Source organism: Zasmidium cellare (assembly GCF_010093935.1).
Source record: "Zasmidium cellare ATCC 36951 unplaced genomic scaffold M409scaffold_1, whole genome shotgun sequence".
Lineage (NCBI taxonomy): Eukaryota > Fungi > Ascomycota > Dothideomycetes > Mycosphaerellales > Mycosphaerellaceae > Zasmidium > Zasmidium cellare.
In genome coordinates, this window is record NW_022986945.1 from 1,275,427 (window position 1) to 1,299,547 (window position 24,121).

At 53.3% G+C, this 24,121-nt stretch overlaps 6 protein-coding genes across 6 annotated transcripts; 4 read left to right on the plus strand and 2 right to left on the minus strand.

The window, feature by feature from the left end:
* Positions 1-20: 20 nt before the first annotated feature.
* On the minus strand, positions 21-8,146 carry M409DRAFT_16153 (uncharacterized protein; the record flags this gene model as incomplete). The annotated part of the gene is made up of 2 exons (XM_033803513.1): positions 21-7,930; positions 7,999-8,146. The coding sequence occupies 2 exons, from the start codon at positions 8,144-8,146 to the stop codon at positions 21-23; spliced, it is 8,058 nt and encodes a 2,685-aa protein (XP_033674773.1).
* Positions 8,147-8,476: 330 nt separating this feature from the next.
* On the plus strand, positions 8,477-12,853 carry M409DRAFT_62112 (uncharacterized protein; the record flags this gene model as incomplete). Its single annotated transcript, XM_033815024.1, has 1 exon — positions 8,477-12,853. One exon carries the CDS (start codon positions 8,477-8,479, stop codon positions 12,851-12,853), a length of 4,377 nt encoding a protein of 1,458 aa, XP_033674774.1.
* A 547-nt stretch (positions 12,854-13,400) lies between these two features.
* Positions 13,401-14,192, plus strand: M409DRAFT_35159 (uncharacterized protein; the record flags this gene model as incomplete). The annotated part of the gene is made up of 3 exons (XM_033810352.1): positions 13,401-13,666; positions 13,810-13,960; positions 14,034-14,192. Coding segments are annotated over 3 exons (576 nt in total), but the record flags the coding sequence as incomplete, so codon positions are not given.
* Positions 14,193-14,793: 601 nt separating this feature from the next.
* M409DRAFT_16155 (uncharacterized protein) lies at positions 14,794-15,790 on the plus strand (the record flags this gene model as incomplete). Its single annotated transcript, XM_033803514.1, has 2 exons — positions 14,794-14,898; positions 14,948-15,790. 2 exons carry the CDS (start codon positions 14,794-14,796, stop codon positions 15,788-15,790), a joined length of 948 nt encoding a protein of 315 aa, XP_033674776.1.
* A 578-nt stretch (positions 15,791-16,368) lies between these two features.
* Positions 16,369-17,266, plus strand: M409DRAFT_16156 (uncharacterized protein; the record flags this gene model as incomplete). The annotated part of the gene is made up of 4 exons (XM_033803515.1): positions 16,369-16,486; positions 16,546-16,580; positions 16,633-16,695; positions 16,757-17,266. 4 exons carry the CDS (start codon positions 16,369-16,371, stop codon positions 17,264-17,266), a joined length of 726 nt encoding a protein of 241 aa, XP_033674777.1.
* A 5,313-nt stretch (positions 17,267-22,579) lies between these two features.
* Positions 22,580-23,745, minus strand: M409DRAFT_35326 (uncharacterized protein; the record flags this gene model as incomplete). The annotated part of the gene is made up of 2 exons (XM_033810375.1): positions 22,580-23,397; positions 23,532-23,745. The coding sequence occupies 2 exons, from the start codon at positions 23,743-23,745 to the stop codon at positions 22,580-22,582; spliced, it is 1,032 nt and encodes a 343-aa protein (XP_033674778.1).
* Between the last annotated feature and the right edge of the window lie 376 nt (positions 23,746-24,121).

Consider the following 24,121-nt stretch of genomic DNA (forward strand, 5'->3'; position numbering starts at 1 on the left):
ATTGTCTACGTGAAAGCCTCTCAATCGTCTGAGAATCCACCCTCACCCAGATCGACCTTTCCAATCGACCACACTTCCCTCTCATCCTCCTTCTCATCGCTAGTGAGACCAAGTCCGCCGGCGCCACCTTCAGCCTCCTTCCTCTCCTTGGCCTGGGTGCTGAGTCGCAAAGCAATACGCTTGAAGTACTCTTGTATGCTTCTCTTATCGCCCGGCCCAAGGCTGGCTCCAGGGCCTTGCATGTACTTCTCAAAGACCGCACCTTCTTCCTCCACGACCTGGAAAATCGACAAGAACGCTGCTTCAGCAGAGAGCTTGACGGGGATGACCGGGTCTCGTACACTCCGGAAGATCGGTAGGACGAGGATGTTCAGGTGTGGGCGGATGAGCTCTTTGTTCTCGCGGCTGACGGTTCGAATGACCACAAGAGCGAGACGGCGAGTGTCGACTGGTTTACCCGCAGGTATCACGGCCGCGAGTGCTTCGAGGATAGGTTTGGTGGCCTCAAAGCTCTTGTTGCCTGTCTCGGTGAGAAGGTACTTCCCTGATGCCAGCACAGCATTGTCCGCAATGAAAGGCTGACTGCTGCCGATGCCTTGTACGATCAACGAACGTGTGATCTCGTCAAGGTGATCCGTTAGAGTCTCGGGTGCCTCGACCAGGACGGCATTAAGTGCCAAGACAGATGAGTGGCTGAAGTCCTTGGTCAAGACACGGCCCTTGATCAGTTGTGTGGCAGCATCTGCTGGTAACACTTTGATGAGCGCACCAAGCAACTTGGCAAAGGTGATGTTCAACGAGTCGTCACTCTCTCCAGATTCCGAATCGATGAGACCCAAAATGGAGCTCCTCGACACGTCGTTCATGTTGGCGCCTGCCTTGCTCACAACCTCATATAGTGCCTTCAACATCGCATTTCTGACACCTGAATCACTCGTCTTCGATCCAGTGACCAGCTCAGCAATCAAGGGATCAATTCGAGGCGTCATGGTAATGAGCGTACCAAGCGCACGAGCAGCCCTGGTTCGCAGGACCTCGCTCGAAGGATCGGCAAGCGATTTGGCGAAAGTGCGCTGGAGTTGTGGCAAGAACGGCTTCAAGAATGTCGGAATCTTCTCCAGCAAGTTGTTCAACGTCAGAAGAATCGCCGCCTTGAGCTCCGTGGATCGCTCAGAAACCACACGAATGAGCGGACCAGTAATCTGCGTCACGAACGGTTTCAAGCTCTCAGCACTGGTGCGATCGATCAAGTCAGACAAAGCAAGGGCAGCCTGAGTCCGCTGCTCTGCAGAACCATTCATCAAACCCTGCAGGAATATCGGCAGGATAGCGTTGATGCCCTTCGGCAGTGAGAATCCAGGCAATGCGTGGCCAGCAACGCCGACTTGGTTCAAAGTCTGTTTCGTTGATATGACCAACGACTCCATCTCTTCCTTTCTAAGCTTCTGCATGAGAGCATTCAATGCCGTCCAAGCAGCCTTGACCACTTCTGCGTCACGATCATCGAACGCGATGAGCAGTGCGCGAATGAGATCAGGGTAGTAGCGCGAGAAATCGACATCCGTGGCTTCGAAGAACTTGGCAAGATGAAGGTCTGCTGCAGCACGACGGCGGTGGTCATCGTGCTTAGCAAGAGTGAGCATTGCGCTCATCATAGTGTTCAGCCCATCGTATTCATCGACAGACAGCAAGATGGTGTCGAACGCGCTGTCGAGATCTGACTTGAGTTCTGGGTCTTTGCAGACCACAATGTTGTCCATGAGCGCATTGAGGATGTTGGGTAGTCTTCTCGTCATAGAGGAGCTGGCCACCTCTGCGAGCGAGGCCAGAGCCTTTGCGTTGAAGCCTGATATTGGCGAAGTAAGCAGCGTTGGGAGCAGGTTTGGCAAGATGATGTTCGACCGCGTTGCCTCTGTCAGAAGGGTCAACAGAGCCGACAGAGCATTGTCCTTGTCTTCCTCGGAACGCAAAAGGTTGAGTAGGTGAGGTAGCACTTGATCGACAGCGCGCTTGCCCAGAATTCTCTGCAATGCGTCGAAAGCCTCTGCTGCAGCCTCTCTGACATCCTCATTTGAGTCAACCAGAGCGATCCGCACGATCGAGATCAACGTCTTCTCGTAATCCTCTAGCGAGTCTGGCGCGGCAGAAGTGATCAATTCGCGCAAGGCAATGCAAATACCTTGCCTGGCATCTGTATCCGTAGAGGTCTGCAGTCCCTCCTCGAGTGTGGGCAGAAGCGTTGCAAGCACGCCTTCTCCAGCTTTCCTAATAAGTTCGCCGAGAGCATTACCGGCAATGACCTTCTGCTCCATGTTCGAGCTAGCCAATCTCCGAATGAGCAATTGCGTAAGAGTTGGGATGAGCTCGCGCAGGGTCCGTGGCGATGAGACAAGTGCCTTCCAGACACCCATAGCAGACGAGCGAACAAGGCCAGAAGTATCACAGCGACAGATGTACAGAGCCGAGAGCACCCTGTTGCGTTTCTCTTCACCAAGAGCTTCAATAAGGGATTGTCCGGCTTCGTTGGCGCCCTCTTCCAGATCTTCAGCTTCAGCTTTGCCACTGATACCAGTAAGGTTGAACAGCAGATCTCCCACGAGCTCAACGGAGCTGAGACGGATACGGTAGCTGTCATCGGCGAGACCACGCTCCAATTCGGGCAGCAAGAGGTCGACCGAGCGTGCGGAGAAGTTCTTGACAAGCAGGCGTCCTGCACGAAGAGCAGTATCTCTGATAGATTCCACGTCGTCTGCGAGACCTGCCAGGATGGGTGGAATGATCTTGGCAAGGTAATTCGAGAAACTGTTTCCGAAGCAAGCGGGCAAGAAGATGAAGAGAGACATGAAGCCCTCGCGGACGGAAGCTTTTGAACTCGAAACGTTTTGCAGAATAGTTGGCAGAGTCTCCTCGAGTCGGCTGGTACCAAGACCAGCAAGCACTTCGGAGAGTGCTTGAGCGGATCCAAGACGATCACCGGCACCAGCGTCAGCTTTGAGAGTAGACATCAAGCTTGGGATGAGATCAGGAAGAGCGTCTTCGCCGAGTTTCTCGATCGTCGAACCAAGTGCCTTGGAAGCGGTGGCACGAGTTGCCGGGACAGGATCGACGACCGCCACCCTCAGACCAGCTACCAAGATCGGAAGATGCGCAATGAGATCTTTCTTCTCTGTAAGATGCGCCAGGCTGCCGATAATTTGAGAGGCTTTTCGCTTGGTCGCTGATCGATCGCTCAAGCCACGTTCGAGAATGCGAACCACCAAAGCCAAAGATGGAGCATCGAGGTAGTGGATGAAGCTGACTTTGATCAGAGCATCAAGTGCGTCGTCGGTGTATTTGGTGGGGTCGCTCAAGGCCTTCAGTAGAATGTTGACCTGGCTCTTGACTTCTGGGTTGCTAATCACTTCTCCAAAGCGCTGCAAGCTTCGATTGGCAGATGCTCGCACTTCCTTGTGACTGTCGTTTAGGACATCCGTGAGGGGCGGAATGATGTCTGGGAGCGATACTGCAAGTTGCTGGGGGTCGAGATAAGCCATTGCTCCCAAAGAGTCGCAGGCACCTTTCTTGCTTCGCCATTGTTGCTCTTCCAGGCCCTCCAGTAGCTGTGGCAGAACCAACTTGACTCCGTACGAACTGAGAGTAGCAAAGCATGTCTTTGCAGCGTCAAGGCAAGCCTCTCTCACATCCGTACTGGAGTCACCGAATCCAGAAAGAATTTGAGGTACAATCTGAATGACGTATGGCTCGAAAAGACGTCCCAGTAGCAGTGATAGCAGCTCGAAGGCGAGGAAAGCTCCCTGGCGCTCGTTCGGATCCTTCTTGTTCTCAGTGGCACTTCGAAGGGTGGATAGAAGGCGGGTCTCTCCCAGGATCGATATGCCTCTGCCCTTCACGATACCTGCAAGGCCGTAAGCTGCTCCGCGACGAGCAGCGTACTTCTTTGCATGCAAAGTCTCATCAATCATCTGCTGCAGGTATTGGCCGGCCTGATCGAGTGATGCGCGGACCAAAGGTGGTAGACATTGCGCTACGGCATATTGTACAGACTCAGACGGCGTGCTTAGCGTAGCGAGCAGGCGGTTGACAACCTTCGGTATTCGCTGGTCACCCTTGGGCAAGTGTCTAGCGAGTGCACCGTACAGAATGACAACAGCTTCGTTCACGAGGTCTTGTGCCTCTGAATTGCTACTGCTGCCCAGAGTAGATTCGCAGAGCTTCATGAGCGGCTCGACTTGATCTGCACCACGAACCGATACTATAGTAGTCGCGGCTTCGACCATGCTGTCTCTCACAGTGGTGCTCCTGTCGCTCAAGGGCCCGTTTTGAATCAGAAACTCCAGGAACGGTTGTAGTTGATCGGTTGGGAAGCTCGGCGCCAATTCCTTGAAAGCCAGGGCGAATCCATGCCTCGCCTCCCACGGGTCGGACATGTCTTTCTTAACTGGCATGCCATATCTGTCGAGTTCGGGTTTCTTCGGCTTGGCTGCTTCAAAATATGCAGCCTGTATCTTCTTCATCACGTCTGTGAATTTAGAAGGATGTTCTTTGACGGCCGCTGCAATTGCTCGCGCAGCAGCTCTCCTCAGCTGGGAGTCTCTTGACTGAAGATAAACCAAGCACTGTTCGGCTGCCTCCTCGGTGATCTTGAGCTCATTCTCCTGCCAAATTTCGTGCGCAATCTCTGCATTCTCTTCATCGTCGTCGTGGCAAGCGAGCCATATCTCTTCGTAGAAGTCGCGATCCACGAGCTCCAGTTCTGCACTGATGGCCTGCAGGACAGCGTTCCGCACCGATACGTCCGGAACAATGACGCCCTTGACTGCGGTGTTGGTCTCTGCAGTGTTCATGTTGGGAGCCACACGACGACATAGATCTGCAAAACAGTCCTTGAAAGCTCGGAAGTGCTGAGTGTATTTTTGCATAGCGGTAATGAGAGTGCTCAGAAGTTTCTGACGAGGGAGTCGTGTGTCGGCGCAGACGGCTGTATGCAATGAGAGAAACTCGATGGCGAGGAGGATTTGTTCGTCCACATCTTCGCTTGAGGCCCGATCAATCCCTCCATTCTCGAGAACGAGGAAGACCAAAGCCACGATGTAGCTCAATGTGACCGTGTCAAAGGGCCGCTGCTCTCCAAGGGATCTGATTCTGTACAGTATGCGTGTCACTAGATCTCCCAACGGCTCGGCGAGAAGGTTCTCTGGTAGGATCGTGATTCCAGCGGACCGTAGGGTAGCGACTCCAACGAAGGGACGCATGGCGCCGAGACGAGTTGAGGTCTTCTCTGCGCAACGCAAGTATCCCAGCGCAGCAGCATCACCAAGAATGAGTGCAGCCCCAGCTTGAATGACATCGAACAGCAGTTTTACTGCAGGGCCAAACCATGTTTCCGCTTCTGTAGGAGGCCCTATTGCCAGCGCGGTGATAAAGCCGATTCCTCGTCGAAGACGTGCGTCTACCTCTGCTACAGTGCTCCTGATCTCTGCTTCCTTCTTTAACTGTGCGTTGACCTTTGACTGCTCGTCGGCGGTGAGCTTCTTGGTTTGGCCTTTCTTAGCAGCGATCTGAGCCCTCAGCTCTTCTTCCCACTTGAGCGTGTCGTAGTCCTTGTCGCCTTTGCTGATTTGTCTTGCCTGAGGCTGTTTCGATAGCACATCAACAAACGCGGTACCCTCTGGAGTACGGTATATTGCAGCTTCGGTCGGTCCAATGTCTTCGAGTTGACCTGGATTGAGATCTATGGTCATCTGGGCAACGATTAGCGGTGTCAAAACGTCAGGCGCCACAAAAGCAAGGTCAGCAGCGGCACTGCAGGCGGCGGATTGGAAGGCTGGCAGTGGCCTCCAAATCGGATTCTCGGTGACGGCGAGCACTCGAACTAGACAGTCCCTGGATGACTTCTCTGCGAGACCGCCAGGATCGACTCCAGTGCGGATACACAACTCGATCCAAGGGGCTTTTGGGATTAGCTGCGGTCGGCAGAGCACGAGCAATGCTCTTAGCTGCAGTTCAAGTCCTTCTCGGTCCAAGGCGACCCCAAGACTCGTGGCAGACTCTGCGTCCAAGCAAATAGCTCGAACGACTTTGTGAAGCTCATCACGTCCTGACTTTGAGGCAATGGCAGTGCTTTCCTTGGTCTCGAGTTCAAGATCTTCGCACCATTGCCAAAGACCGTTGACGACCACCTGCGCAGTACGCAGAGGAGTCGCAGCATACAGGGATTTCAATGCGCCGACCGCCTCTTTCCTCACGCTGGGAGGCACAGTCGTTGAACTTATGAGGTATATGATTGTCTGTGCCCATGCAATCGCGAGTGAATCCTGACCGTTCTCCGTGCTCAAGGACGCAAAGGAAGACTTGACGGCATGTAGGAACCACCGCAAGTCATCCTCGGCCGTCAATTTGGTGTAGACACGCGGATTCAGCAGGAATGAGGGCTTCGGCTCTGCCACCAGAACTTTGCCAGCAATGGCTGCCTTCTTGACAACAGGAGCGTTCTTCAGGGATGGCATGCCTGGCGCCTTGGCGAGACACAGCGCAGTCGCACCGTACGCCACTGACACTTGACCATTCTGAGCGGCAGGTAAAGGGTTTGCCACGACTTCGTTGAAAGAGTCGATCAAATTTCCAACGCAAGCATCGAAGAGGGCTGTGGTGTTCTCGTTGTTGAGCGTCTCTTCACTCACTGACCAAATACCAGATGCGAGCTGCAAGGCCCAGATTCGGCGCATGGGCAATCGCTTCTCTGCCAAGCCTTTGGTGAATGCATCGATTATGACTTTGTCAAGTTTGAGGTCTGATTCCAGCGCAAAGCGCACGTATGTCGCAATACAGCCAATTTCTGCTGCAGCTGCGGGTTCATTGTTTTCTTTGGCCGCAACTGGAATTAGACCTTGAGGTACCTTCGAAGCCAGTGCAGCGGTGGGCGTAAGGCTTGAGAGCATCTCGGCATGCAGCACACGTTGATCGGCAGAAGTGACCTTGTTCGTCTTCAACGGGGTGAGGACCTCATCAGCAGCCTTCTCGACTAGCTTCTCGTTTCGCGACCGCGCTGCCAAAGCTTTGAACGTCCGCACAGCACCTTCTCGAATCGAGGCGTTGGTCGATTTAATGTTGGCAAGCAGCGGCTTCACAAAGTGGGAGGCCAACACCTCCGACAGGTCCAGGTCGACGGGGAGCGCAACAATGACAGGCGTGACAAGATCGTTCAGGACGACCTCTGGAGCTCTTAGCAAAGCTTTCTCGACAGCAGGCGCGATCTCTTTCTTCAAGTCCTCGGCCGTCACGTACGCAGCGAAGAAGTCGTGCAGGGCGGTCGCGATGTACGCTGGCAACTGAGTCTTGGATCCCAGAATCTCTCTCAGATAAAAGGCGAAGTAGTCTGGTTTCCTGGACTCGACCACTCCATCCTGGCCGGGAACTCTTCTACACACTCCAGCAATGATTCCTAGGAGCAGCGCATTCTTCGGAATCGGAGAGGTAGCTTTTGCTGCTAGGGTCGATATGCAGTCTCCAATCACATCTGGGCCAAATGGGGACTTCAGCACGGTGCGTATCGCACGCCGACTGACACGCAACGCTGTTATCCGTGTGCTATCCTTGGGCTGAGACGCGAACAGCGTGTTTAGGGCGTTGGTCAGAGCCTTGAGTGTTGTCTTTCCCCACAAATCCCACAGCTCTTTCTCTCGCGCAGCGTGCTGGATCAGAAGCGAGCTCCATCTCAGCAGAACGAATGCATTGGCAGGGGCAATCGCAGCCTTGTTCGTCTCATCCTCGATGTCCTTGACCAATCCAGGTATGAAGTTCGGAGCGTCAGGACCACTCGCGATTGCAGACAAACACAACTCGACTTCCTGGCGCGATCGTGTATCGACGTAGAGGGGATATGTGTCGAAAAGAGCGTGTAGAAGAGGAGCAATACGAGAAGATGGAATCTCTGCGCGAATAGATAGGTCAGTACTGCGGTGGATGCGCCCTCGAGCGGGAGGAAAGTCTTACACCTACCTCGACTCACGAGCTTTTCGTGGATGCTATGGAGCTCGGAAGTGCGCAACTTCGTCGAGTTTGAGAGCAGTGTCTGGCGGACGGTCCAGATGTCGAAGGCGTGGTCGTCGCCATTGGGCAGCGTGACCTCTGCTATTCGCTCCGCCATGTCTTAGTGAAGCCCAGCGGGCAGTGTGGTGGTGGAGGAGGGAGCAGCTGAAGAGTGCTTCACGTGCGGCAGCATCTGGTGGTGAGAGTCATGCGATGTATGCAACCGCGATGATGCTCTTTGACTCATTCACCAAGTCCCAATGCGCCGAGTGTGCGGTGTTGTGTTTCTCGACGTGCGGTGCTGTTCTCAGAGCCAAAATTCCCCCACAAAAAGCCGAGTCGGCTGGCGTCACAGGCAGCGCGAAAGACAGCAGTCACACGCGAGCACTATCGAATCCCCGACTTTTTTCTCATCAATCTTCATCAACCCCGATCTGTTCATATCAGTATGGCCAAGAAGAAGAAGCCAGCCGCCAACCCAGCGAGAGGCTTCGCCACGACCTCTGTCGCTTCCAAGCCGAAACCAGAGACTGTCTCCCAAGCCGCCTCGACAAATGCCTCCTCAGGGACAGCCACTCCAGCAGAGAAGAACACAACTCCCACTGTCACCCAGGAATCTCAACCGGAAGTCCCCAATACCGAGGCGAAGAGCTTGCAAGAACTGTCGCCGGAAGAATTCGAGGCTCAACTCGAGGCTTCCGAGCTCCAGCAGTTTGTAGAGCGTCATGGCCCCAAGGTGAAGAAGGATGCTACCCGTCAAGTCACTCGACTGCAGACCGACAAGCGGCTGCTTCGAGGCCAGGCCGATTACCTGTCAGTGAAGGACTGGCTCCCTGACGAGCTGATGCAGCAGATCCTGGATTTGATCCATGATGACCTACGTCGAGATCTTGACTCTGTCAAGAAGAGTAAGCTACCTTTAGGGGATGACCTAATAGCAAAGGTATGGCAGCTGCGCCAATGTCTCTTTGATCTCACTCTTCCTTCGGCTCGGGTGAACGAGGTGCTGGGGTGGATTGTGTCGCATCCACCAGCAGAATCGCCCTCTAGTTCGGTCTGGGGTCTCGATGAGTGTCTAGATTGGCTTGCCTTGAACTGTGGTCCGGAGGAGCTCGAGGAGTACGACTATCAGAAGCCGAAGGCCTTGGTCTCCACGAATGTCGACGCAGAGGAGACACCAGCTACCGACATTGAGCAGACTGCGAAGAAACACGATTCTCCAATATCAAAAAGTGACGAAGACCTCGAGACTGCAGACCAGGATGAGATCGAAGTCAGCGATGTCGAGAGTGACCTTGAGCCGGACGAACTGCTGTCTGTCCATCTGCGCACGAGGGCAAAACTCTATGAACTCGACCCCAATGCAGAGCAGGGTAGTGCAAGCAAATCGAAGGCGTCAAAGGCAGCGAGAACTTCCGTGCAGCCTGCGAGTAAGAGCGTCCAGAGATTGAGACAAAAGCTCTCGAAAATAGAGTCTGATGTTCTCTTCGACAAACGACAAGCGGATGCACACTGGGCTGGAATGAAGATCGACCTGGCGCGTGATGCCGCGGAGAGGAGAAAGCTACAGCTTCAACAACACGACGACGCACCCGGTTCTGTACGATCATCCACACCTATTGAAAAGGAAGATGACGTGAACGACAAAGCCGAGCGCCTAGGGCAAGAGCTTCTTAATGAGTCCGCTGAAGATGGCGACTTACTCAGTGGCATGTTTGATGCTCTGCCAGGCGTCAATCAAGCAGCCGATGGTACTAGCACTTCAGACAGCAACGTTACGATCAGAGATTTCGGCAGACTCACCGGCATGAATCCGAAGCGTGTTCTAGAAGAAGCGTGCAAGGCCCGAGATTCACGTTGCAAGCTACAATACAAGATGGTATCGCCAACCACTTACGCATGCCGCCACTCAGTCTCCGTGCAGTGGTCCAAAGAACAAGAGCCGATCGAAAGCGACTATCTACAAGCTGTTTCCGTCACCCAAAAAGCTAGTAGCCTGACGGTTACCGCCACCACAATGGCGACGCCAGACGTCGCTCAAAGTGAAGCCTTCGTCGCCACAGTCGCCCTCTTTCTGATCTTCTCTGGGTCACCGAAGGAAGAAAAAGCGCATCTCAGGCTGCCACCAACTTTTCGCGACCTCTGGGATGAGTGTGCTCGTATGAAGCAAGGACATTTACTCGCTGTGGATGGTACCGTGGTCAAGGAAGTGAGACAGCTTGTTGAGGCAAACCGCAATTCCGATGACGATGACGACGACGAGGTCGTGTTCAATATCAGCAGTCGCAGACGCCTCGATGGTGCCAGTGGGGCTGCCACACCAGTCTCGCGAACAGGCACGCCTAAACCAGGCGGCGTCAATTTCTCCGAGGAACTACAGCAGACGTGGCTACAGAAGGTTGCGAGTCCGAGCTATCAGCATATGCTTGTTGCTCGAATGAACTTGCCAATGTTTCACTTCCGGGCTGCTGCATTAGACACCATCCAGAGAAACCAAGTCACCATCCTTTGCGGCGAGACCGGCTGCGGCAAGTCGACGCAATTACCGGCGTTTATATTGGAGCATGAGCTATCGAATGGCCGACAATGTAAAATCTACTGCACTGAGCCTCGAAGAATCTCAGCCATCTCCCTAGCGCAAAGAGTGAGCGAGGAGATGGGCGAGAGAAAGGGCGATGTTGGTACCAGTCGCTCTCTTGTTGGATACGCCATCCGCTTGGAGTCTCAAACAGTTGCCCAGACGCGGCTCGTGTATGCCACCGTTGGCATTGTCTTGCGAATGTTGGAGAACAGCGACGGCCTAAGCGACATCACTCACCTGGTCATTGACGAGGTCCACGAGAGAAGCATTGATACCGACTTCTTGCTCATCGTATTGAAATCGCTCATGCATAGCCGACCTGACTTGAAGGTGGTTTTGATGAGCGCAACAGTCGACGCACAACGCTTTTCACAATATCTTCAGGGAGCGCCAATCATCAATGTGCCAGGACGGACGTTCCCGGTCACCGCAAAATTCCTCGAAGACGCAATCGAGCTTACGGGCCACACGAATGAAGATGCATCGCAAAATGCGGTTGACGAGGATAGTGCAGAAGACGAATCCCAGCTGTCAAACACCGGCCAGCAACAATTGCAAGGTTACAACAAGAAGACGCAGAACACACTGTTGAACTACGACGAATACCGCATTGATTACAGTCTGATCGTGAAACTGCTCGACAAAGTCGCCACCCAGCCCCAGCTCAAAGACTTCGGCAAGGCCATCTTGATCTTCTTGCCTGGCATCGCAGAAATCCGTCAACTCAATGATATGATCGCTGGCCACCCAAAATTCCAGAAAGGATGGCAATTGCACCCGCTTCACTCAACATTCTCCAGCGAAGATCAACAAGCAGCTTTTGAGATACCACCTCCGGGCGTGCGCAAGATTGTACTTGCCACGAACATTGCCGAGACGGGTATCACAATACCAGATGTGACATGCGTCATCGACACCGGCAAACACAAAGAGATGCGATTCGATGAGAGGCGGCAAATGTCACGACTCATCCAGAGCTTCGTTGCAAGAGCGAATGCAAAGCAGCGCCGAGGGCGTGCTGGGCGTGTGCAAGAGGGCTTGTGCTTCCACCTTTTCACGAAACACCGACATGACCATCTCATGGTTGAACAGCAGACGCCAGAGATGCTGAGGTTGTCGCTACAAGATCTCGTCATGAGAGTCAAGATTTGCAAGCTTGGGAACATTGAGCAGGCCCTCTCGGAAGCACTGGACCCGCCTTCAGCTCGCAACATTCGACGAGCTATCGACGCTCTTGTAGAAGTTGGTGCTTTGACGGAGAAGGAAGAGTTGACTTCTTTGGGCAACCAGTTGGCAAAACTGCCTCTTGATGCGCAGCTGGGAAAGTTGATCTTGCTTGGAAGCAACTTTGGCTGCCTAGACTTTGTACTCACTGCAGCGGCAACGCTCTCTTCGAAGTCACCATTTCTGAACCCTATGCACGCGAAGAAACAGGCAGATACGGTGCGACTGGGGTTCAAGCGAGGAGACTCCGATCTGCTGACTGTCTACAATGCTTACTGCGCTTGGCGTAAGGTATGCACGACACCTGGGTTGTCGGAATATCCATTCTGCAACAAGAACTTCCTGAGCCCGCAGAATCTCGGCAACATTGAGGATCTCAAAGCCCAGCTACTCTCATCCCTTGTCGATGCTGGCTTCGTTCACCTCGGCCCTGAAGAAAAGACAGCCCTTTCACGAATGCGTTACAATCAGAGGCATCGGAACTTTGTCGCTCTTCCATCACAGTATGCCAAGGCCGACGATAACGACACAGTCGCAACGTCGGTCATCGCATGGTCTTTCTACCCCAAGATCATCAAGCAAGACGGCAAAGGCTGGCGTAACATCGCCAACAATCAATCTCTTGGTCTGCATCCAACATCCGTCAACAAGTACTCGTTGTCACCCGACGTCAAATACCTGTCATTCTACAGCATCATGCAGAGTTCTTCTCGCTTCACCAATGCGCAGGAGACATCCCCGGTTCAGGAGATACCCCTACTTTTATTGAGTGGAGAAGCGGCATTCCACATGTACGCAGGCGTCATCATCATTGACGGAAACCGTCTGAGACTCAAGGTCCGTGATTGGAGGACAATGATTGTCTTGAAGACTTTGAGAACCAAGTTGAGGGAGGTCATGGGCAAGCTTTTCAAGAATCCTGGACGAGATCTTGGGGATCGGCCGAGGAGGTGGATGGTGGTTCTTGAGAGGATGTTTGAGAGGCAGAAGGTGCTTCATCCTCCGCCACAGATTAGGTAGACAGCTAGTACCCAGGTAAGAGAGTAGTTGAGTCATCGTCCTTGTTCGTCCACATCACGTGTGCGAAGTGAGTCGTTTTGAATCATCGAAATTTCGGTCTGCAAAGAGCAAACCAGTGGACGTGGTATGAGTATTTCGAATGACAATAATTGCCAAAGCCAACCTGAAATATTCTTTTATCAGACCTCATATTAGAAAGGCTGTACTTCATCACTTCAAGAATTTTGAAGACGTGAAGTCGAGATCACGTGAACGCTAAGCTGTCATAAGTTTAGCGCACATTTGAGGGGATTCTTGGCAGGCCACCGATTTTGATTGAAGCCAGCCCGAACGACGACCTTTCCGCCCAGCGACCGCTGTATCGCAACCACTCACGACCATCGCCCAAAACCGACAAGATGTATGTGACACCCCAGAGAACCCCTTCGACTGCGCATATGGCGTTTCCACGACCTCTCGAAACACCTCGAGGGCTCCCCGAACCCCTCACCGACGTGTGCACGCCTACACACACGACAATCGCTAACCACTGCGTGACTGTAGGGTCAACCTCCGCACCCAGAAGCGCCTCGCGGCCTCTGTCGCCGACTGCGGCAAGCGCAAGATCTGGCTCGACCCCAACGAGGTCAACGAGATCTCCAACGCCAACTCCCGCCAGACCATCCGCAAGCTCATTGCCGATGGCCTCATTATCCGCAAGCCCGTCACCATGCACTCGCGTGCCCGCGCCAGGGAGTTGACCGCTGCTCGCCGCATTGGACGTCACCGTGGTTTCGGTAAGAGAAAGGGTACCGCTGATGCGAGAATGCCAACGTAAGTGTGCACTTGTGCTTTGAACGGAAGAGGCGGATTTGGATGGGTGGGAAGTGGGAGAGAAATGTTATACTGGCGAGGAGATGCGATGGAGATGGCAACGGCGTTCATTCCGAAACGATATGCTGATACGTTGGATACAGTCAGGTCATGTGGATGCGTCGTCTGCGTGTCCTCCGCCGCCTGCTCGTCAAGTACCGCGCCGCTGGCAAGATCGACAAGCACCTCTACCACGAGCTCTACCACCTGAGCAAGGGTAACACCTTCAAGCACAAGCGTGCCCTTGTTGAGCACGTAAGTACTCCATCAGTCACCATGACATCACATGACTTGCCGCACGTTCAACATACTTACATAATTCCTACAGATCCACAAGGCCAAGGCCGAGAAGCAGCGTGAGGAGAGACTGAAGGCAGAGATGGACGCCAAGCGTGCGAAGACCAAGGCTGCCCGCGAGCGGAGACAGGAGCGTGTCCAGGCCAAGAGACAGGCCTTGGTCGGCGAGGACGAGCCAGCCGCTCAATAGATGCTTCTTCCTTAGTGATAGATGCTATGATGCATGCGCATACGGCGGAGGCCAAGGACGGGCACGAAAAGAAGGAGTGCTCCAGGCCGGCCTACGAGTGGTATCACGGGGTTGTTACGGCGTGCTGTTGCTTTGGGCGTTTTCTCGTCATCCTGATCGTAGTGCATGTACTGAGAGGCGGTACATTTTCATCAAGGCCTTGAACGCAAAGTATGATCTCACACTTTCACTTTCTCTGCCCCCTCCACAACTGCAAGCCATGTTTCAGTTCGCGCCAGCCGTTTAAGCCAAAGTGCTGCTTGTCTTCAACACGAACGGTGGGGGCACCATTTTTGTTTTCTCTACGCTCAACACCATCTTCCTCACGGCAACAGCTTGGCACTCAGGTAAGCCTACCACGAGCACCTGGATGACTGTTCAGTTGCAGTTGCACAAATACCACACTGGAGGGTGGAGCCGGGGCAGTCGGTGTGGGCATCCTGGATCTCTCGGATCCGACATTGCTCTTTGACTCACGATGAGGGGTCTTCGAAGAGAGCAGAGGATCATTGCAAGTGCAGTGCTAACGTACTCGTTGAGGACCTTGAGCTGAGAAGTCAAGATGGCCGCATACTACACCTTTGAGGACCTCTCTGGCTCGACAGGGAACGGAGTCAAGACTGACAATCCGTATCATGATTTGATTGAGTCTTGCGATAATGAGCCGGTCAGTTGTACAATGATACCAAGGAATGGTATAGCTGACATCTTTCCAGGCTAAGATCCAAGCAAGATACGACACACACCGTACCAACCGCAATGCTCAACAAAAAGACAAGCTCTTGTCGCCCGACTTCCCTGGAGTGACCCTTGACGAGATTCTTGCGAAATTGGAGAACCCCAAGCAGTATCCAGATTACAAGGATCCTCGTCACTGCCTCGTCTTCTGGGCGAGGCCAACGAGCCAGGTCAAGAGCCTCATTGCAGAAGTCCAAAGCCGTCTCAAGGAGGTCGTGCCAAACCTCTGGACCATGCCTCAGAACAGTCTACACATGACGGCTCTTGAGATCACACACAGTCTTACGGCACCGGAGATCGATGCCCTGGTGAACCAGATATTGCCCCACGCGGAGACAGTCACGAACTACACCCTCAACCATCGATCACGACTCGTGAAGCCCATGGTCAGCTTTGACGCCCAGGCCCTCGCTCTCTCCTGGCTACCCGCAGACGCAGAGCCAGGCCGCAGCGAGGAGGAAGACAAATACACATACCACCACCTCCGCAGGGACCTCTTCACTCTAGCGAGCAACACAGGCGTCAAAGTCGCCAGTCGATACGTAATTCCTACAGCACATCTCACGATCGGGCGTTTCATCCAGACAGCGGACTTGGAGGGTCATGATGGGAAGGTTGACGGTCAGAAAGTGAAGAAGCTGGTGGAGAGGATCGAGGAGATCAACGAGTGGTTGCGGGAGTTTTGGCCGAAGGAGGGAGATAGGGCGATTCGGGATGGAGGCGAGTGGGTTGTTGGGCGGGAGAAGGGGTTGGAGTTTCGGAAGGGGAGTTTGTGGTATGGGGGTGGTGGGGAGACGGTGATGGTTGGAAAGGGGTTTTAGATTGGATAGACGTCGTATACAAGTAGAATAGGGAAGTGATAGAATGGAGTGTTGTCGAGTATACCCATCGTTGAACATTTGATTGAAAATTGATTGACACCTAATTAACCCACATTCACACAACACAAGATCGCCGAGTCGGCATCCGACTTCCCCGATCCCAGTCAGCAAACACCCCGGGGATGATGAATCCAACGCATCTGATAGGTCAACAGCTAGCTGTTCATGACGCTACCGCCCAAACGGATGGTGCGATGGGAAGCATGTCGACGACGTCGTCGAGCATCGAGAGGAGCAAGCAACGAAGTTGGGATGAGGGAAAGCCCCGCTTCCTCCAGCACATCGGGCAGGGCCAGTGTGATGATAAATCTGTGGGAACGTCCCGTCCTGTGAGTACCTAATAAGCTTGGGGTCTATTACACCTACTTTGCTTGTCCTTGTTTCGTTGCTTCTTGAACTCACCTGGCGGTCTGTCTTCGCCTTTATCTGATGTTGGCTATCTGATCGGACTTGCTGAACTTTACACCAAGACGAGAGGAAAGATCTTGGATTGTTGTCATTAGAAAGAGGTTGGCAACATGTCGAACGAGGAAGAGCAGCGTGTCCCGGGGACGAGTGAGGAGGAGCCTTTGCTTGGTGGGAGAGGAGATGCGAGTTTGCCGGAGGGCAAGCCGCTGTACTACAACTTCATTTTGGGTGAGCAGTGGTAGATGCGAGCTGAGGCGGTGGGATAGCGTTGCTGATACTTGTTGCAGGCACTGGTGTGATTGCACAGGCTGGAGCATGGATTGTATGGACATTCTCTTGAAAGCATACCACTGCCAAGCTGACACGCCATACAGATCGCAGCAATCGTCTGGGGAGCAGTCTTCTCGAATGACCTAATGCTCTTCTCCGCCCATCCTGTGAGTCCCCAACAACTAAGTCAAGGCTCATTCTGCGAACCGCATCGCTGACACGCCATAGCTCCTCAACTCCGCCGCCTTCCTCTTCTTTATCCAAGGCATCCTCATCGTCCAGCCCACCCACACCCGCAAGCAAAAGAAACAAGGCACCTACGTGCACGCCGCCCTCAACGACGTCGCCCTCCTCTCCGCCATCGCCGGCCTCGTCGTCATCGAGTACAACAAATTCGACCACGGCGGCATCCACTTCGAATCCCCGCACGCGATCCTCGGTCTCGTCACATACATCCTTGTCCTGCTGCAGGCGTTCGTGGGTGTCACGCAGTACTTCACGCCAGCGCTGTATGGAGGCGAGGAAAATGCGAAGGCTCTGTACAAGTACCACCGTGTGTGGGGCTACCTTACCCTCCTGGTGATGCTGGCGACGATCTGTGCGGCGACGTATACCACGTTCAATGTGAATGTGTTGGAGATTCAGTTGTGGGCTGTGGTTGTTGCGAGCGTTGTTACGCTTGTGGGCATTGTACCTAGGATTCGGCTGTCGAAGTTGGGGTGGTTGGCTGGGAAGTAAGAGGATGGTATACTTGGATAAGGCTGCAAGGCTGAGGAGAGCTTTGTGGAGACAACTTGAAAGACTGTTACTGGAATGGTTCGATGCCTCGGCCACCTACAACGAACGACTTTGGGACTGCCATAGCGGAAGGGATGACTGACAACGAACGACAAGGAAAGAGACGGAACGAACATTGAACGACATGAACGGTTGGATATCACAGCATTGAGCACGAGGGAAGTACAAAGTTTTGATTCGTGTAAGCATGGACATTTATGTACTGATCTTAGCGAGCGAATTGCATTTGCTGTCTTCTGCGTACTCACCCTCTTCTTCACGTCAGCTCAGCCTCGTGTTGAGCGGTCTGCTCCCCGTAACTAGGGCCATCTTAAGGGCTCTGTCGCTATCGTCGAAAAGGCCTATGTATGCCACGAAGACTAAGCGACCCAAGCCATATTGCAATTATTAAAGTTCGTGCTAGAGAGCGGGAGATCCCGCTATGTCGACTGCACTTGCTTCGCCGTTCTGCTTTCTTCCCCTTCCTTCAACATTCTCGATGCTCCAAGACACCCTACTTTTATTTGAACCTAAGAGCGCATGTATGGCCACGTCGACGGAGTGCTGGTGCGCTCTCGCAGGCTTGCGATGCATGTTGTCAGCTGGACCGATTCCTTGGTCGTGATAGCTCCTGCTCTTTGAATGGGAAAGTCGGAAGGCTCTAGCTGCACACAGCTGGGTGACTGCTGCGAGAGATCTCAAAATGTGTTGAGCACAGCAGCATCTTTGGGTGACACAAAATCACAGCCTCAAAACCGATGGGGCTGCGCTCACCGGTCGCGTTTCATACTATTGAGTGTCCAGCTCATCTGTCCCGCAGTCCAGGGCGTCGTTGAGATGTCAATACTGCTTCGTCTGCTAACCACAGCTTCGTGTTTAAAATCTCCTGCTACCCAGCGAGTTCCATCAATATGGCTGCAGCAGGTGTCCCCGCCCCAGATCTCTGGCAACAGGCCATCTCTCAGCTAAGCCCTGATATCAAAGCAACGCTGAATCTCGTAAGGAGCGGCAGGAACGACATCGTCTCCGCCGTTCTGCAGACCGTGGAAGAAAAACGTCAGCTATCTTACAAACGGCGATGGAAAGTCAAGATCAGACCTGGCGGCGAAGAGATCGTTATTCGAGATGTCCTAGAGAAAGTCTCGGCCTGGACGAAGCGATTCAGAGATGTCGGCGATGTCGCAGTGCAGTTCGACCCCACGCATGCATCGTTACCTTGGGCTGCTGTTAGATTCCTGCTACAGTCCAGTATTAACGACGCAGAAGTGCACGCGGGGATTGTGGAAGATCTCGAGTTGATAACGAGGATACTCGCGCGCTTCAAGGAGTTCGAGAAGGTCCACTTGGCTAAAACCTCTGCACTCGCCCCAAATATCGAAGCTGCACTTGCTGAGCTTTATGCAGTGACTTTGGAATCCCTGGCTTCCCATATTCGATACTTCAAGGAGTCCACCGGGAAACGCGTGCTAAAAGCGCCGTTCAGGACGATGGATGAAGAGCTTCGCAAGAAGATACATGCGAAAGAAGGCGAGGTCCTGAAGTTTGCTTCACTGAATGATACAGCAAGAGCTGTAGCCATGGAAAGCAGCCTCGTCAGGCTTTGCGATTTGGCAACTGTCTCCGAGAAGGAGGTGGAAGAAGCACATTTCTTCGAGCTCTTGGCTTGGGTTTCCCCAGTGCCTTTTATGCGCACTCACGAGACTGTCCGGCGAACAAGAATGTCAGACTCAGGCGAGTGGATTCTGCAACATCCGACCTATAGCTCCTGGAAGTCCACGAGCTCGAGTTCGATACTAGTTCTACGTGGGATACGTGGCTGCGGCAAGACGAATCTCTGCTCAGTCGTGATCGATGCTTTTTTGAACCAGAGGGCAACCCATACGCAAGCGGCACCGGTAGCCTACTTCTATTGTGCGGACTCGGAATCAGAGCAGGCAAGGCGCAGCCCGGTGGACGTGTACCGAAGCATAGTGCGACAACTGATGACCTCAATCACACCCCAGCATTCAGTGCAATCTTCAATCCTGTCCTGCTACCAACGCCGGCAGGCTCAGGCCAAGATCGATGGCTCCCCATTGGACGTGCTTCCGCTGAGTGATTCTGAATGCCTGGCTATGATCCTGGAAGCTCTTGACGGCAATCCGGCCACCATTGTGATTGACGCTCTCGAAGAGATTCCTTCGGAAATGCGCTACGCTATGATTGAGACGTTGAATGAGATTGTTCGAAAATCCGCGAATGTGGTCAAGATCTTCGTAAGCACGAGAGACGACTCTTCGATATTTGAAATGCTTGATCGACCAACGCTGTTGCGAGTCTCTCGACGCGAAAACGGTGCTGACGTGGAGCGCTACACCCGCATGAGCGTGGCGACCGTGGTTACGGAGAAGAGGCTACTCAAAGGGCACTGCGGCGCTGACTTGCAAGACCGCGTTGTTTTAAATCTCTTAGCGGGAGCGGGCGAGATGTTCATGTGGGTGAAGATGCAAATCGCCAACTTCTGCCGACTTGCTCATGAACAAGATCTGCTCACTGCCATGTCCCAATCATCCACCACGACACTCGATGAACTCTATGCGACTGCGTTCCAACGCATCAAGGAGTCTGGATCGGCCGCATGCAAAATTGCGATGTCCATCTTTGCTTGGCTGTTATACGGCCAGGAGCCATTGATAGCCGACAGCTTCGTGGTTTTGCTTAGTCGGAGTTTGGATGCCCCCCCACTGACACCGTCAGACCTCGTTCGACTTTCCATGAACCTGGTGGACTTCGACGACACGACAGCCGGCCCAAAGACTTTTCACTTCAGCCACCAGTCTATTCAAGACTTCTTGAAGACTCAGCCAGAGTTTGACCCAGTATCTGGACACGGCATGCTGGCCTCGAACTGTCTCACCATCTGTGATGCAGGTCCCCCAGACTACGGGTATGTTACTACCGGTCCAGCCTATTATGATGCTTCATACCGCTATGCGGCCATATGTTGGCTCCATCAACTACAGCAAGCAAGTCTTCAAAGTGCCGATGAAGCTCTTGCCAACCAAGCAGAGTGCTTCGTGTTCGACCAAGACGAGGTAGGCTTGATGTTCTCGATGTGGCTCGAAGCTATGCATAGCATAGTAGAATCACTTCCGAGACATCAACGACACAAGGCTTTCCTTCAAGCTGCGTTCAACCAGCGTGGCTGCCCCATCTTCGCCTTGAGCATCTTCGGCATCGACTTCATCATCTCGCACCATAAATGGCCAACAGGCTTTAACTGGAATGAACGCAACGATGCTGGGCATACGGCGCTCTATCTCGCCTGCCGGTCGTCCAATGAACGTCTCGTCCAATTCTTGCTCGATAAGGGCGCGCAGGTAGACGTCGAATGTGGTTCGCATGGAAGTCCTCTGCACGCGGCATGCTTTCATGGCTATGATGCGACAGTGGAGTTGCTCTTGTACAGCGGTGCGAACCCGTACACTGGGGAAACGTACACATCTGCTTTCGATGCTGCCTTCAAAGGCGATCAAGAGCACATAGCTCTCCTGTTACTGAGCAGTGGATTCAGCATCTCAGACCAAGGCATGCACAACTCCATACTCAACGGAGCAGCCCAAGCCGGGTTTCTGTTCGCCATCAAGCTGCTGCAAGAGACCTCACCATTCGGCACACCCAAGCCTCCAGCCAGAACAGGGCGACCAAAGCTATCGTTCAAGAGAAGATCAGTGGCCTTCGCTTCCTACTTCGAAATGCGACGCAGGCATGCAGAGTATTGCCAAGTGACAGTGTTGCTATCGCCGCTGCGCATGGCCACGAGAAAGTGGTGGAATTCCTTCTAGACGCAGGACTTGGGATCGAAGTCGCTGGCCCACTTGGACCGCCTTTGAGGAGTGCATCGCTCAATGGTCACGAGACTACTGTTCGTATGTTGATCGATCGCGGCGCCTCGATCAATGCGAATGACGGAAAGGGCAATGCCCTCCATGCAGCTGCAATGAAAGGGCACGTCAGTGTGGTCAAAGAGCTGATCAGCGCCGGAGCTGATGTCAACCTTGAAGGAGACTGTTATGGTACGGTCATTCAAGCAGCCGCCTTCCATGGCCACGTCAGCATAGTCGAGTTGCTCTTGGACTCAGGCGCAGATCCTCACGCTGCAGGCTTCTACATAAATGCAGCTGTTGCTGCAGTAAACGGAGTTCGAGATGGTGTCGCGGATCTACTTTACTCCCGGCAATACCTTATCTTTCAAGACGATCTGGCATTCTACGGTTTATTCTGAAGTAGCCCACGCATTCCAAAAGGTGGATGGGGACAGATCAGGAATTGATCACTTCGGCGGAACCTTTCTGAATCGCAGAAATTAACAACACGAAGATGATTCTCTCGACGGTTTTATTCGGAGATGTTTATATAGATACCCCCATCTTGACATATGAATCCAAGACCGGACGCGTAACCTCCAGACTCCTCCCTTCCTAACCGAGCACATCACGAATACATTCACTTCTTAGTTCACTCTTACATTCACTTCTCAGTTCACTCTTCGTTTCATTCCTCATTCCATTCCTACCTTTACTCTCACTTTCACTCATCCCCTCACATGTACATTCACTCTCAACCTCACACCCAACATTTGTATAGACTTCACTTTGCAACTCACGGCCAGCTTTATATAAATCAAGCATCGCATCTGAGTCGTCCCCGCTCTCATCTTTGTGCTATCTCTACTTCAAGTAGACAGCATCACACATATTTACCTCCGTGTGTGTAGTGTCGTCGTTGAAACTTTGGGTATGAATATGAACACCACACTCGATATTAGTCTGTGTCAATGAAAATTCTGCACGTTCTCTCCATTTTCTGGGAATGTTCATCCTGATTTACGGACTGGATCCGTTTGGTAACGAGGATTGCATACCTTAGAAACATTCGAATGCGCCAAGTCACCGCAGAAAAATTGAGACCGTTGCCTGATTGTAGTATGTCGTCGTAATGCATCCAGCCCCGAGTCGATAGATTTCGACCTTGGGTCCGTCAGTCGCGACCTGACAGCTGTCACAATCGCCTTATCCTATCTACTTTGAAGAGCCTATGTTATGACCCTCGAAGGGACGAAAGAGAGTTTGGTTCTGAAAACATTATCAAATACATAAGCTAAGACTTCCAGGGTATCACACCAATAATTCCTCAATCAAAACACGTTCAATCGTAGGAAAAGAGCCAATCGGCCGTTTCATAGGGGTCGTTCCAATCTTCAAATCTCGATCCCCTGCTTTCTCTTCCCAAACCTTACATGTTCTCCACGACACGGCTGTTGATAGCAGTCTGCAGGCTGCCCGTCGGCCCACCAATCTGGTAGTCGCCGTGCTGCTGGTACGCCGCCGGACCCTCGCCAACCTCATCAAGCGCCTGGATGGTCTGCTGCGTCAGAGCCGGAGGACCAGGCATGAAGACGACCTTGCTGTTGGCCGACTTGGCCATGGCTTGCATCGCCTCGAGGTATCGGATCTGCATGGCGGGTGCAGAAGACAGGATGTCAGCGGCCTGGCGCATCAACTTGGCGCTCTCGACTTCGGCGCGGGCGCTGATGACCTTGGCTTCGCCGGTTCGCTTGCTCTGCGCGGCCATCGACAGGCTGTCCTGGAGTTCCTGGCTGAAGACGATGTCCTTGATGAGCATACTCTCGACGGCGGCGCCCCAGCCCGTAGCTGTCTCCTCGATGATTTCGCGGATCGATTGGGCGATTTCCTCGCGGCGCTCGATGACGTCTTGCAGCACGCGGGCGCCGATGACATGGCGGAGGGTTGTCTGCGTGCGCTCCACGAGGGCAGTGCGGAGGTTGGAGATTCCGAAGGCGGCCTTGTGTGGGCTTGTGATGTGGTAGTAGATGACGGAGGTCAAGGTGAGGTTGACATTGTCCTTGGTCATGCAGACTTGCTTGGGGACTTCGACGATTTGAATTTTGACGTCGACTTGGATGAGGTTTTCGGAGAGAGGGTTGATCTTGACGAGACCGGGGTCCACGGCTCTTGCGAAGCGGCCAAACTTGGTCACGAGGCCAACGTTGCCTTGAGCTACGGGGCGGTATGGGTTTGGGCAGATAATGCCTGTTTGGAATCGTTAGTATTGCTATAACTCTGCTCTCACAGGCTGTTTCATGTCCCAAAGTCTACGTACGTGCTCTGAGAGCATAGAGTGGCAAACTGCCGGGGAGAAGGGGGTGGGGGTGCTGGAGACTTACAGCATGGCACAGCACCGCAAGTACCGATCAGAGAACCCAGAGAATTGATCATAGATCCATACCACCCGTGTTGAGACGCATCTTCAGTGTCTGGCTTAATGATTTGGGCGTACGATGGCTGCAAATCCTCACGCCTGGGCGGTTGGACCTTGACGAGAGGCTCTGCCGTGCGCGAGCTGCCGCCGTTCGCAACTGGTGCCTTGCCTGAGTCCATGTCGCCGTTCATCGTCGTCTCGAATGTGAATGGTGATGGAATGTCGAAGTAGCGATTGTTTGCTGGTTGCTGGCGGTGATGGAAGAGGTGATGTTGTTGTTGATAGTCGCAGCTGAAAGATTGCGGGGTTGGTTCGGCAAGTGAGATTGCTATAAGTATTTGTCTTGTGCGACTGCTGTACGAAAGAGCAACGACCTAAGTAGCGAATGAACAGAGGCAGTAGTGGCCAATATATAGACCACGTCACTACTCCCGACGATGGATAGCGGCACACACACCCACCTCGCAGATGACAGGCCCGTCAATCATCAATGACCACAGCGCCGCTACTGCCCTGCCACGAAGGATTAGAATTCGGCACGGTTTGGGCTAAGCA